This window comes from Lissotriton helveticus, chromosome 10, assembly GCF_964261635.1.
Source record: "Lissotriton helveticus chromosome 10, aLisHel1.1, whole genome shotgun sequence".
Lineage (NCBI taxonomy): Eukaryota > Metazoa > Chordata > Amphibia > Caudata > Salamandridae > Lissotriton > Lissotriton helveticus.
The window spans coordinates 197,420,745-197,435,838 of NC_136071.1; the positions used below are offsets into that span (position 1 = coordinate 197,420,745).

The following is a 15,094-nucleotide window of genomic DNA, read 5'->3' on the forward strand; positions in this document are numbered from 1 at the left end:
ATACAGCTTGTGATTTGCTAGTAGCTATACTAAAAGAATCTTGTGCTTTAAATGTTATTTTAATTGTTTGGATACATTTTTTCAGTTTATCAAGTATACTTTATTTTATTTCATTCTGATACTTATTTTTGTTCAAATGTCAATGATTTTTTCCAGAATGGAATATTAAGCCCTTGCGTTCGTTCGTCGGCCAACGGCCGTCGCGAGCACTACCTCCATAGTGCTGCGATCGACCGTTGGCCGTTGCGGCCCCGCCCACCCCACTAAACCGCCGCACCGTGGCGGAATTGCCGCTACGGTTAAGTGGTTAAGTATTATACTGTCACTAAAAAGTTTAAAAATATATATATAACTTTGATGCTTTTAATGCATTTTTGTTGTATTGTAATGCTTTTTTATATGTCGATAATGGATGACTTGCTTAGAATTATAGTAATGCTCGGGCTATTGTTTGAAAGTAGGGCAGACTTTGGTTATTTTATAATAAGTGTACTTTGAGGCTAATATTTAATGCATTAGTCTAGTTTGCTTTAGTAATTTATGCCTCAGTCATTATGCAAAGGATTGTTTTTGTAGTATGTCCTGATGGCTGCGTTCTTTTTTAAGTATTCCTATAAATTGGCAGAGGGTAGGATGGTTTATTCCCAGAATCCCTTGAAATGAATTGTGCCATCCTTCCATAGCACTACTGTATTGCTTATTGTGATGTTTTGCTTTGTTATACATTCCACCAGAGGATGTAGAATTTCATTTGGAGCCTGTGAACTGAACGGTACATTCCTTCAATCGAAGTGTCCTTGCAATAACCTAGGACTAGGGTTAATTTCTCTTCATTTATTTGGTAGAGCTGGGATTCAAGCAGTACATCATAATGGTCTACTGCTTGTGTTGGTGGTACAAAGTGTCATGTCCTGCCAGATGCGCCTGCCTAAACTACAATGTCCAGAAGGCCGAGCGAGTGGGAGAAGTTCACAAGGCTACATAGTGAGGAAACGTCCACACGCACGTTGTACGTGATTCCCGTTTTGAACTAGTGTTTGGATTCCGGATTGCTCTCGTCGTTTGTTTGTTTGCTGCAGTCAATTTGGCAAGAGAAGTTTATGGAAGCGTACGGCGGCTGCCGCGCGTGTACAAACAGCTGACTGTGCCAGTGATTTCAACTTTCCATCTGCCGCTCGCGTTCTCGGCTGAGATGCTGAGCGTGACATTTAACTTCTTCCTGGAAGCCTATTTGCAGCTGCTGGTATCAGGAAGGGTAGCCCTCTGCCGTTTGCCTAGGGTCCGGCGGTAAAGAACATTTCTTTCCTGCTCGCGTTCTCGGCTGAGACGCGAGGCAGGACTTTGTTTACGTGCAGCTGGGGATTTAGTTTTTGGTGTTCCTGCAATTACCGGACCTGATTTTCCGTTAGCGGCTGCTACGGAGTATCCTGTGCATTTCATGGTGGGCGTGAGTACAATACATCGCTATGAGAAATAATGCTGGATATGCTTTTGGATTTTGAATTCAAGTGACATTGTTAGTTGGACTAGTTCTTTCCTGCTCGTGGATCTAACAAGCAGGAATACGTACATTATTTGGATTTTGGGGAATTGCATTGATATTGACTTTGCTATCAAGGGTAACCACTTTGTATTTCAGTCAAACGTCAATTGGGGAAGCCTGTTCTTATAGACTTGTCTTCAATCATCAATTTGTGCCCTCTCTCAACAAGCTTTATTTCAGAAGGAGAATATTTGTGTTTATAGAATTATAAGGGAATGCTGGAAGGTATGAATGAGTGTTAAGGCTATTGGTATTGAGTCCTGTTTGATTATCGGATGGAATACTAACATATGCTTATGTGTTGTAGGATTTCCTAGTATCCATACAGAGAGAAGATTCTGCTATTTCCTTTGAGGGAAAGAGAACCTATCAAGTAAGCTAAACCTGGTGGTTGGTTCTACTAGTGAGAATTATCGAGAGTAGTTAGCATGTAAAGTACTTATCTCTGTGTTTTTTCTTTCTTCTCGTTTCAGCTTCCCTTTCCCGTTCCAGACCCTTCCCTACCTTTCCAAAAAAAAAAAAATCAGTTGGATAAAGGAAACAACGCTATCCTGGTGGTTGTGGATAGTTTTACGAAGATGGGACATTTTATTCCCTGTAAGAATCTTCCAACAGCCTCACAGATCGCACAATTGTTGTTAACACATGTGATTCGTCTTCATGGTTTGCCTAAAGCTATAATATCGGACAGGGGCCCACAGTTTGTGGCCAGGTTTTGGCGCATGTGGTGTAAGGCGCTTAACATCTCAGCCGCACTGTCAACCAGTTTCCATCCTCAGAATGACGGGCAAACAGAAAGGCTGAATCAGACACTCAAAAAATATCTGCGCTGCTATGCTGTTGAAGCTGCGAACTCGTGGGTGTCCTTGTTATGGTTGGCTGAACTGTCATATAATAATGCGTGGCACAGTTCTACTGGTGAGACTCCTTTTAGGGCCAACTCCGGGTTCCGCGCGGAAACGTTGCCATCCCACGGTGGCTGGTCAGATGAAGGCTCTTCTAAAGATCCATCGACAGGTGCAAAGCAAATTGGATAAAGCTAAGGCGACCTACAAGAAGTGGGAGGACAGGCACCGTCAGGAGGGACCGGTGTATCAAGTGGGTGATAGGGTGTGGCTCTCCACTCGGAACATTCGCTTTCGTTTTCGCAGCGTGTTTCATCCTCGGTTCATCGGGCCTTATACTGTTGTCCGCCGCATAAATCCCGTGGCTAACAGGTTGAAACTCCCGGCTTCCTTACGGATCCATCCCGTGTTTCATTGCAGTTTGCTGAAGCCTGCTCACGCTGCTCGGCGCCGTGAGGTGCCGCCTGTGGTGCGGGACAGACAGTTCGAGTACGAGGTACGCAGTATTTTGGATGCCCAATATCGTCAGGGACGTCTCTGGTATTTGGTGTCCTGGAAGGGCTACTCGGCGGAAGACGATTCATGGGAACCATGTTCTGCGGTCCATGCGCCCGATGCTGTGAGGAGGTTTTATGTTCGCCATCCGGAGAAGCCTGGTGCTAGGAGGCGCTTGGGGGGAGGGCATTCTGTCATGTCCTGCCAGATGCGCCTGCCTAAACTACAATGTCCAGAAGGCCGAGCGAGTGGGAGGAGTTCGCAAGGCTACATAGTGAAGAAACGTCCACACGCACGTTGTACGTGATTCCCGTTTTGAACTAGTGTTTGGATTCCGGATTGCTCTCGTCGTTTGTTTGTTTGCTGCAGTCAATTTGGCAAGAGAAGTTTATGGAAGCGTACGGCGGCTGCCGCACGCGTACAAACAGCTGACTGTGCCAGTGATTTCAACTTTCCATCTGCCGCTCGCGTTCTCGGCTGAGACGCGGAGCGTGACATTTAACTTTTTCCTGGAAGCCTATTTGCAGCTGCTGGTATCAGGAAGGGTAGCCCTCTGCCGTTTGCCTAGGGTCCGGCGGTAAAGAACATTTCTTTCCTGCTCGCGTACTCAGCTGAGACGCGAGGCAGGACTTTGTTTACGTGCAGCTGGAGATTTAGTTTTTGGTGTTCCTGCAATTACCGGACCTGATTTTCCGTTAGCGGCTGCTACGGAGTATCCTGTGCATTTCATGGTGGGCGTGAGTACAATACATCGCTATGAGAAATAATGCTGGATATGCTTTTGGATATTGAATTCAAGTGACATTGTTAGTTGGACTAGTTCTTTCCTGCTCGTGGATCTAACAAGCAGGAATACGTACATTATTTGGATTTTGGGGAATTGGGGAGACGTGAGGCAGGACTTTGTTTACGTGAAGCTGGGGATTTAGTTTTTGGTGTTCCTGCAATTACCGGACCTGATTTTCCGTTAGCGGCTGCTACGGAGTATCCTGTGCATTTCATGGTGGGCGCGAGTACAATACATCGCTATGAGAAATAATGCTGGATATGCTTTTGGATATTGAATTCAAGTGACATTGTTAGTTGGACTAGTTCTTTCCTGCTCGTGGATCTAACAAGCAGGAATACGTACATTATTTGGATTTTGGGGAATTGCATTGATATTGACTTTGCTATCAAGGGGAACCACTTTGGATTTCAGTCAAACGTCAATTGGGGAAGCCTGTTCTTATAGACTTGTCTTCAATCATCAATTTGTGCCCTCTCTCAACAAGCTTTATTTCAGAAGGAGAATATTTGTGTTTATAGAATTATAAGGGAATGCTGGAAGGTATGAATGAGTTTTAAGGCTATTGGTATTGAGTCCTGTTTGATTACCATTTGACCATTTGATGAAGGACTGTAAAGAGGAACAAACGTATGCTTAACATCCAACTTGTTTAAAAATACATTCACTTCCTGTGAAACAAAATGTGAACCGTTGTCAGAAACTAATTCATGAGGCGTACTCTCAATGACAAATAAACGCTTTAAAAATGATACAACAGACTCAGAATTTGGACTCTTAACAAAAGAAAAATAAATCCATTTAGAAAAATAATCAATAGCTACTATTAAAAATTTAAATTCAGAATTAAAAACAGAAAATGGACCTGAAAAATCCAAGGCAATTTTCTGCCAAGGAGCTTCAGGCCATTCCACTGGTATAAGTGGTGAATTGGATAACTTCCAGTGCTTATCTGAGCATAAACATTGGGGACACTGGTTAACCACTTCAGCGCTAATGACAAGGGTAACTCGTCATGGACTTTCCATTGATTTCAATGGAAAGTCAATGGAAGCTCATCAGGTGCCTTAGCAGCCAAGTGGTTAATGAATAACTTTACTTGACTATCTTTTTTTTTTATTTTATTTTTTTAGTTGATATTAGAAAGCAGGCTTTATTTCCAGAGTAAGTAACCCACGACCAGCATAGAAGAAGAACTGGATCATAATAACTGTGACACTGAAATCATTACATTCTAAGAATATCTATGACACACATAAGAACCTCATGAAAGATTCTTTAAAGAAACAGTATATATTAACAATCATACATACTACAGCGGGCAAGATGCTGTAGGCTTCCTCAGACAGCTACAGCAGGGGTCCGGCTGGAAGACCGCCAAACTCATAATCGGGCCTTTAGTGTTTGTGGAGTGATCAGTGCTTAACGTTGTTTACTGCAGGTGTTTCCAAAGAGTTTGACTGAAATGGAAGAAGTGGTCTTGTATTGATGTGTGTGATAAATCTTTAGGATGGTTTCAGTCGTGGTTTGTTCAAAGACCATGATTATTTTTGAGGGTTAATAATCGTTACTTTTTATGACATTTAGTAGTTCTTGATATGAACTGTTTTGTTTATTTGGTAGTAGTGGATATATTTTAGAGGTATGAACGTCTTTTATACTGCTTATGTATTGTGTAGAAGTGTGCTGGATATGATTTAAATGTGCTGTCCTTTAACTATGTTGTGAATATTGCTAGTAGTGATGTACATTAGTATTTTTTCATTGTTTTGATGTCATATATGATAAAGATTTCATTTGTATGAGTTACTGTCAAATGGTCTGTTATGTCTATGTTTCTAAATGTTTTACGAGCTTTAGGAGGTCTTCTTTGTGGTCTACAGGTTGTTATTATTCTTTTATGATTTGGGATTGATGGTAATTGTCTCATTACTTCTTCAGCAATATTCGGAAAGTAGTCCTTTAACATTGTTCCAGTAATATACAAAGAGCAATTGCTAGCTTCTTTGAGGTCTTCAGCTATATTTCTAATTAAGAATTCTGTTGCATTTGGATGACGGTTATGTTCCTTTATATTTTCTACTACATCATTGAGGTTGCTCTAAAATAGCAGCTTCTTCAATATTATTTTTTGCACGTCCACTGCGTTCTCTCATTAGTGGTGCTCTCGTTGGTGTATATTTACCCCATATATGGGAGGAAAGGGTTCTATTTTTGTGAAGTGATCTAAGTGGCTGTGTTGGCCAATTTACATCTGTGAATAATTTAAGAATATAAATATAATTTCTATTTATTTTAATTACATCTGTTTATGTGTTAGTAACAATTATGAAAATTTTGAATGGTTTATAAATTTTGACGTGCCTTCTTTTTTCTTGTTTTTTTTTTGTGTGCCTTTGTTATTTGTACCTGTCGAAGGTTTTTTCTTTTTAGTTTGTTGTTGTTCGTTCTCAGTGTTATCACTTTTGATATGTACTAGCTATATACATTTAATATAACAGTTTATAAAGGGAATCAACTGTTACAACGCATGCTTTACAACGCATACTTTTATCCTGCATGCCATTACAATGAAATGGCTTGCTGGAGGGGGTATAAGGGGTTGGATTTAACTCCAACACCTTCCCTACTGTTGCACAGACTGGAGATGGAATAGTAAATTATAATGTTCCAAACTCCAGTGCACCCCCGACAGCAAATCGTTGTAAAAACTTGCGTTGTAACAGCACGCGGGGTAAAAGCGAGCGCTGTAACGTCATACAACCGTTTATAAATTTAGTTTTCGTTTTAATATATATATTTTTTAATTATTTGTTGACCTTTTTGGCAGGATCCGCTTTTAGTAGTGAGTGACAGCTCGGGATCCAATGGGCTGGTTGACCTCCACTAATGCAGTGTTTTGCTTGCATCTGTGGTGGATAGATTTTCTGTAATTATTGTGATTCGAGTGTTCTCTTTTTCTATCTCTTTGATGAATTAAGCTGTTAAACAATTTTTGCCTTGAATTTATTGCTTAATTCCTTCATTTATTTCTTTGGTTTCATTATTTTATACTTTACACAGAGAATGCTAAATAAAGAGTTATTTTGTTTTGCAATGTTGAGGGCACAACTCTATAGAACATCCCAAATGATTGAAAAGCAGCATGTTCGAAATGGCTAAATGGAAAAAAACCCGAGGCATAAAAGTGGTAGATAATCTAAGAGTAGTCCCGGAGATTAATGCTAGGCTATAAACTCAATCAGAATACGTTATTGATCAGATGGATGCAAGTAAGTCCAGAATGAACAACCCTGCTGTGGTAAGGCCTCAGGAGAATCAGAGGGCATCAAATGGGATATGTGGCACAGGGGAAGCCTTGTTTTTTTAGATGATGATGGGGCACACTGTTCAAAACTGACTAGACACAGAACTATCATGTGCTGAGGTGGCAGAAAGCAGGATCAGGAGTGAACCGAGGGTGACGTAGGTGGTGCTCATGCAATCTTCAGAACTTGCCCCAACTTTGAGTTGAAGTGGTCTTTTTCCCTTTTTTGTGGGCTGCACTCCCAAACACAGAGAGTGATCAGAAAAAAATAGCCCTGCTCTCACAGCCTCACGTTTCTGTCATTGATCTTTACTTGACATCTTCAGTTCACACACATTTTTTGCCTCAAAAGATGCCTCTTCATAACAAGGCAGAGAAGTGAACTGGCTATTTTTTTCAGACCACGAACTTGAAGGGAAAATTGTGAGGGACAGGAGAGGAACACACCTAACAGAATGCCGGGCTGCGTAAAGGGAAACAAACCTTCCTATACTCAATTGAGGACCTTCCTGCTGATATGAATAAGAGGACTAGCAAAGACACAGCAGTGGAGTTTGTGGAAGAAAAGAAAGAAAGACCAATTGGCAGCTAGAATCCTTGAGGAACAAAGTCAATAACTATGAAAGCGATGAAAGAACAATCTGGATGGTATGACCAAGGCGGCCTTGGACCAGTTAACAATGTTTAAGAACTGTGCTGTGGAAATCCTGGGGAGGTCTGGAGCAAAAATGTCAAATTCAAGACAATTTAAAAAGGGGAACCCAGCTTTAAGTGTGGAGTGTGCCTGTTTTTGTCCGGCACTTGCTACTAAAAGCCTAGGGGGCCCATTAGGATGGCGGGCGGATTGCCCCCGCCAGGCTGGCGGTAGCCACCGCCAGCGTGGCGGGGGCAATCCACCCGCCATCCGCACCTGAATTCCCCTCTGCCATATTACCGTCCGCCGCTTTTCCGCCCGGGTCGCCTTGCGACCAGGGCGGAAAAGGTTTAATATGGTGGCGGTGTCTAATAGACACCGCCAGCCATATTATGATGGGCTTGTTTAGATGCCTTTCCGCGGGGGCGATGCCGCCACGGAAAGGCATGTGGTCTTCACTCTGGGGGCCCCCTACGGGCCCCCAGAGTGAAGGAGAGGTGGGGGGTGCACACAGGGGGGTACCTGTGGTACCCCCTTCATTTGCATAAACAAAGCGGCAGGCACCGCGCGGTCCCTGCCGCTTTGTCTATGCAAAAGCATTAATGCATTTTTAGCATTGTGGCGGGCGGTGCAGAGAGCACCGCCAGCCAAAATGCTAAAAATGCAGGATGTGCCCGCCACTAAGGCTGGCACATTCTAATACCCCCCACGGGACCCCCACCCTTATGGCGGGTGGTCCCAAACCCCGGTATGATGACTTGTCCGCCCGTCATCCTAATAGGCCCCTAGATGTCAGGAATGCCCATGAAACTGCTAGGATATGATGGTGGGGTTGGACAAACTAAAGTGCCTAGTGCTTACATTTTTCATATGGAAAGGCAAAGTGAAAGCTGGTTGACAGGCGGATTTGTAATGTAAATCTGTACTAGACAGACACCTGCAAGAGAGCAGTAGTGCATACCGAGATGGTAATGTATGAAAATAACCACTTTCTCAAGGTCCCAGATTTGGGTCTGGATAGCTTGGCTCTTGATAGCCTACTCAGGAAAGGAAAACTAATGGCAGTAAAGAAAGAATTGATTTTGAGGAGTATAGAAAGTGTGGTATACAGGAAAGACTTGTATGTTCTCCAAGGTGTAAGCATCCAGGTCTTTTTTAAGACACATTGAAACAGAATGATGCACTGGTAAATTGGCTTGTTCCTTTCTCTATCATGTGTGCACACTGGGCACAGGTGGGGGTTGGAACTGAGACTGGCCACATACAGCACAATAGGGCTCCTCAGGGATGGACTGAGAGGAGAGAGCGTTGTTCTCCCTATTTTCTTCACAGGGGCAGAGCTAAGCATTAGGAGAGTATGGCTTCAATTTTGAGATTGTCGAAATAGGAAGTGGCATTTACTGCATCCAATAAATTCTCCTATGCAGTATGAGGTATTAAAGGCGTGCAGTAAAAATCTCCTATTCTGAATTTGTAATGGGAAAAGACAGAGTTACGTGGTCCCTGGCTCTGAAACATTTTCATTAGGTGTGGTTAAGTTTCCCTACAGAGGCAAAGGGCCATCGGCAATACATTGTAACGCAATAGGAAGTAAGACCCACATACGCACTACATTCCGCAGGTGACCTCTGTTATCAGGCAATGCAGTGACATACAGAGGGGTTACCATAGTAAATGTCAAAATCTAAAGAAAAACAGTTGACACTACATGAAAATGGTGCAATAGCTACACCCCACTTGCCAAGCTGCTTACATACTTCTCCTTTTCCATTCAGGAAGCCTCGAAAATGTGAGTCCCTTCATATCTCTCCTAGCCATTTGCCAACCATTAAGACAAACCTAATACGAGCCGGTGTGGCTTTACAGGCTACTGTAAATATTTGGGCAGTATTGAAAGGTAACTTTTTGCTTAAGTTGCAGGAAAATTATAAGATTCATTCCATACTTTACCCTCGGGACCCTCATTGTTATTTAATTGAGGATGGCAATTTAACGATGAAAGTTATTTCGGATGTGTGTTCTTTTGAAAGCAACGACCCATATTTCATCACCACTAAAACTTCCCTGCAGAGGACTGTTCCCTACTCAACTAAATAAACATTATGTGGAGCAATATCCAGAGGTTTGCAGTTGTAATAATAAATACCCTTATAATATACTTCACTTGGCTATTCCATGCCCAGGGGTTAGCAATGTAAATGCGATGTATTATCTGCCATCCTATGGGAAATATAGTATAATGTCTGATTTAAAGCTTTTAAATGGTTTCTTATAATGTTATCGTCACTGGAGTCTTCAGCCTTTTTGTTAAGAATAACATTGATTAATTTCTTACCATGCAAAGTAATTATTTCTAATATTTAAATGGATATTCATTTGTCTGATTTAAACCGAAATACAAATAGCAAACAAGTTACTTACTGGTGTCTCATCCGGTTTGTCAGTTTTTATTGGTTCTGGCAGCTTGATTTGCTCCATATTGTACTCTACAACAAAAACCAAAAGAATAATCAGTAAGCATATTTTAAAATATTTTTGCTTGATGTTTACAGTGTCAGAGTGCGACTGGGGTGATAAGGTTTTAGGAAAAGGTATTAAGTGTAACCTACCGTACATAATTTCCATTCTGCTCGAATCTTAAAAAATGCTTATGTGAGTTTCGTATTTAACCTGATGTCAAAGTGATCTCCCAACTCAGCACATAAAAGGCTGCTGGACACAAGGCCATTAATACAGAACTTTTGAGACACTGACTAATTCGCAAAACTAAATCAGCAGTAGTGCCAGCAGTAGTGCCATATTCTAACAACAATCTGTACTGTAAACCTTTTCATCTTTGACGTTCTTACAGTGACTGCCATGCAGTAATTTAAAACAAATTTCACCCGCTGCTTCCTCTCCCAAAAATATACACACTTTTTCTGTCAGCGTGTTTATTGGGGAATGCCTGTGCTTCAAAAGGTGGGTGCTCTCAGGTACCATCATTCCTGACGGGCAGATTCCAACAGGTCTCCCTCAGACCCTTTGTCTCCACAGAGAAACCTCTGAAATGGGGAGTTCCGCAGGGATCTGCTCTTAGCCCTCTTTTATTTAATGTGTACCTGATGCCACTGGCGAAAGTGGTTGAATCTTGGGGCGTCAGAGTGATCTTTTACGCTGATGACACTCAGCTTGTGTTTTCTTTTAAAGATCACTCTGAAAGCTCTCTGGCTAATTTTCGCCACTGCTTGGTAAACATCGCCTCCTGGATTTCCGCCAACAATTTAAAATTGAACACTGATAAGACGGAGGTCTTATTTTTTAACCAGAAATCTTTTATCCCTTCCAACATTTGGTGGCCATTCGAACTTAATCCCCCCCTGGCGCCAGTTCAAGCTGCCCGTAATCTGGGCTTCCAATTTGACACAGCCCTTTCCTGCAAGACTCAAATTAATAAAGTTTCATCATCCTGCTTTGGAAAACTCTGAATGATTAAAAAAATCATCCCTTTTTTGCCACTTGAGTCCCGTAGAACAGTAGTCCATGCCCTAATATCGTCCCATCTGGACTACTCAAATAGTTTGTATGTCGGAGCCCCGGCGTATTTCATTAACCGTTTGCAAACAGTGCAGAATTTGGCGGCCAGGCTGATCTGTAACATTCCTTATCGCCACTCGATTTCACCTTATTTGGCCAAACTGCACTGGTTACCAGTGAGATACCGCATTCAGTTCAAGGCTTTGGTTCTCGCCTTTAGAGCTCTCAATGGCCGAGGCCCAGCATACTTAAGGCATAGACTCAGGTTGACACATGCGACGCGGGATCTTAGATCCAACCATCTTCGCCTCATGTTTTGCCCACGATTCCGTCTGGCTCGTACGGGTGGTAGGGCTTTTGCCGTGGCCACCTCCAGATTGTGGAATCTATTACCAGTGGAACTCAGATTCTTGACATCAGAGCCTTTGTTTTGAAGGAAACTTAAGACCTGGCTCTTTTCTCTGATCTAGCCTCGTTGAACCTTTCCAGCTGACCTTCTCTGACCTCACATGTTTTCAGCGCCGGGACACCCCCGTTGGGTGTAGCTGTCGCGCTTTACAAGCTCCTGAATAAATAATCCAGGGCCTGCACTTCTGACCAGGTGGTTCAATACTTTTAATTGAAGAGTATCAGATTTCTCATTAGTATATAGGTACTCTGAAATAAGAAGTATTAGAATGTCTATATTTCCAATTCAATTCAGAAAAGGGGGTGGTGATGAACAGAGTGTCTGAATTAAGCAGACCACTCTTACCCAGTCCAAAGATCAGGGCTTGATCCATCACCGTTATTTAGCTCACTGCCCCATCCCAGCTCAGAACCTGGCTATATGCAAATTAGTCTGTCCCTGACCCAGTGCATCATGGGAACAGGGCAGACCAAACTACCAAGCCAATTCTTCACCAGAAAGGATACAAGCTACCGGGGACCGGTTTCTGGCATTTCAGCCTCGTCGGCCCGGCTTCCTTGAATCCTGATGGAGCAGTGAGCAAGGTGTCTGAGTATACCCTGCCACACCTATAGTGGCCAAAAACGATTCAGAAAAGGGGGTGGTGATGAACAGAGTGTCTGAATTAAGCAGACCACTCTTACCCAGTCCAAAGATCAGGGCTTGATCCATCACCGTTATTTAGCTCACTGCCCCATCCCAGCTCAGAACCTGGCTATATGCAAATTAGTCTGTCCCTGTCCCTTGCTCATTGCACCATCAGGATTCAAGCAAGCCGGGCCGAAGACGGCTGTAATGCCAGAAACCGGTCCCCGGAAGCTTGTTTCCTTCCCAGTGTAAGAATTGGCTTTTGTAGTCTGGTCTGCCCTGTTCCCATGATGCACTGGGCCAGGGACAGACTAATTTGCATACAGCCAGGTTCTGAAACTGGGATGGTGCAATGAGCTAAAAAACGGTGTTGGATCTAGCCCTGATCTCTTGACTGGGTGAGAGTACTCTGCTTAATTCAGAGACTCTGTCCATCACCACCCCTTGTTGTAAATATATTTCCAATTCAAGCACTGGGGGACGCAGGGCCATTATGGTGTGTGGTGTTGTCAAGAGTACTGCTTCTGGTCTAAAGGGAATGCAAAGGTACCGGATAGCAAAAAACAGTCTCCAGTACAGACCCCATCTAAGAAGGTCTGTTGACCAGGAGAGAAGAAGTGATCTTGAGACATTAGCTGTTGAGAACATGCTTGCGTAAGAGGAAGAGAAAGTCTGCATGAGAGGGTCTATCAGAAAGACTGTGTACGGGAATGTTTGTAACAGTGAATTTGATATCTGAAAAAGTCTCTGAAAAATAATCAATGTTGCTGTAAGTGAATCTGTGAAACACTCTTTTGTGCTGAATGTGACTTTTTACTTTATGTTAAATTAATAAAAGCTGAGGGCTATATTAGGCATTTAGGGGATACCGACCTCTGCATAAACGCACTAGAGTGCCCTGCCTGTCAAGCTCACAATTCCCTTGCTTTGTTTAGAGTCGGGGAATGCCATGTTTCTGTTGGCAGAGCCTCCACTGGCTTCGCTTGTGAAAACCTTGGACTGGTAGCCCAATTGACGTTGGGTCATTAGTCGAAGTACCTCAGGCTATCCGTCCTATTAAGGGCACATGTTCTAACATATTATTTGCATGCTTGGGACTTGAGCTGCCAGGGAAACACTGGTGGTCCCGCAAAAGAAATCAAACAAATGACCACCACACTCAAAGGAAAACCCCCAGCATGAGAGGGACATTTATTATTAAAAAAAATATAACTCCTGCTTTGGGAGTTTGTTTTTAAAAAACAAAATTCTTTGCTGTGTGGTCTCATTTAACATGGCATGTGCACAGCAAATCTTCAGTGCCTCTGAAGAAGCTACCGTGGCAGAAGCTCTTCTGGAGGCACAGAAATCTCCACCTGCCTGGGACAGGACTCTTTATATGGCAAGCAGAAGTCCGCTAAGGCCACGGATCCACCCCTCTGCCACCCTGGTGGAACGCAGTACAGCCCGCCACATGCTTACTACACTCATAAATGTTTTTAAAATAGTTATTATGAAATTCTGGTTGTGTTGTACCAATTACAACTCCTGAAAGAAAATATTTTTGCAGAAAATGGAAACCATTGTTCAAACACATGCAACAAAGTAACCCGTACATCCTATTACTAAGAAAGAGCACTCCAAAAAGTACTTGAAAGCAGAAACAATTCAGTTCAATTTCACAAAAGAAGAAACAGTGGGCCCGATGTAGGTGGCAAATACCGGTCGGAAACGGACGAATTCTGCCGTTTCCGACCGGTATTTGGCATCTTGAGATGTAGGGGGCCAGATTTGACAGATTCTGTATATTTACCGATTCGGAATATTTACAGAATCTGTAAAATACCGAATCGGTATTTTTACCGATTCGGTACCTTCCAGATGTAGGTGGGACTCTTCTGAGTCCCAAAGGCCCTACAAATTCGGTATTTTAACACACAATCCAATTGGGTGTTAAAATACCGAATTCAGGTGTGCATGCACATGTGTGCATGCACACCTAGCCATGTGACAGACAGACATGTCCTTAGGGCATGTCTGTGTGCCACATGGCGCATATGCCTATTTTTTGGGTGCCAGAGGGTGTCAAAGTGACACCCCCTGCACCCTTGCCAAATTTGGTATTTACCGATTCTGTAATTACAGAATCGGTATTCCCATTGACTCCTATGGGCTTCAAGGCCCATAGGAATCAATGGGCAATACCGATTCGGTATTTACAGATTCGGTAAATACCGAATCTTAACGATTCGGTATTTACAGAATCTGTAATACCTACATCTCCCCCCTTCATATTTACCGACTCTTAAATACCGAATCGGTAAAATTCGGTATTTAAGAGCCGGTAAATATGAATTACCTACATCTGGCCCAGTGTTCCTACTGACAGCAGTACCACCATCACCTGGGAAGATGCGTCTAGTGAGCAGTTATGAGACAATATTACGCCCCATGCATGTCTGTGCATAAGTAGGATATTCACATAAGATTACAATCTCATCCTTGATGATAAAACAACTATAGTCGCATAAGTTTGTCATGCCCGCTCAAAATTCTGAAAAGATTCTTCCCCATGACCTGACAGGCCTTTTAATCCACCAGGCATTTCCCTGGTGGGATGGAGACCTTGGAGGCCGGTTGTGAAAGTCCAGGGCCACTCCTGGTGCCACTGTCACTTTCCCAACTCACTGAGGTATTTACAGCAGGCACAAGGTGGCTTCAAGAAACAGAGAAAGAGAGGGCGAAAAGAGGATTTTAAAGAAGAGGAGAGGGGGAAGAGAGTGAGTAGAGAAGGAGAGTGAGAGAAAGGGTTGATGGAAAGAGAGAGATAAATGGAACGGGCTGGTTTGAGCATTGTTGCCTGGGTTTCTTTTTCATTCCCCAGACGTGCCCTGCTCTTGCCCTTCATTGAACATTCACCTAAATGCCACTGCAGCCAACACACTCAACTGG

The 15,094-nt window shown here is 43.0% G+C and overlaps 2 protein-coding genes across 4 annotated transcripts in view; one reads left to right on the forward strand and one right to left on the reverse strand.

Moving 5' to 3' along the window:
* The window catches only part of IQCK (IQ motif containing K), a 632,757-nt gene that overhangs the window by 592,325 nt on the left and 25,338 nt on the right, over nt 1–15,094 (reverse strand). For all 3 annotated transcript variants that reach the window (XM_078665098.1, XM_078665097.1, XM_078665096.1), the window contains exon 2: nt 10,033–10,097. In XM_078665098.1, the coding sequence (XP_078521224.1) occupies nt 10,033–10,089 (57 nt within the window). In that variant the 5' untranslated portion in view covers nt 10,090–10,097. The remainder of the gene's footprint in view (nt 1–10,032; nt 10,098–15,094) is intronic.
* KNOP1 (lysine rich nucleolar protein 1) overlaps nt 1–15,094 on the forward strand; it is a 386,483-nt gene that overhangs the window by 272,237 nt on the left and 99,152 nt on the right. The gene's annotated exons all lie outside the window — the stretch shown is intronic.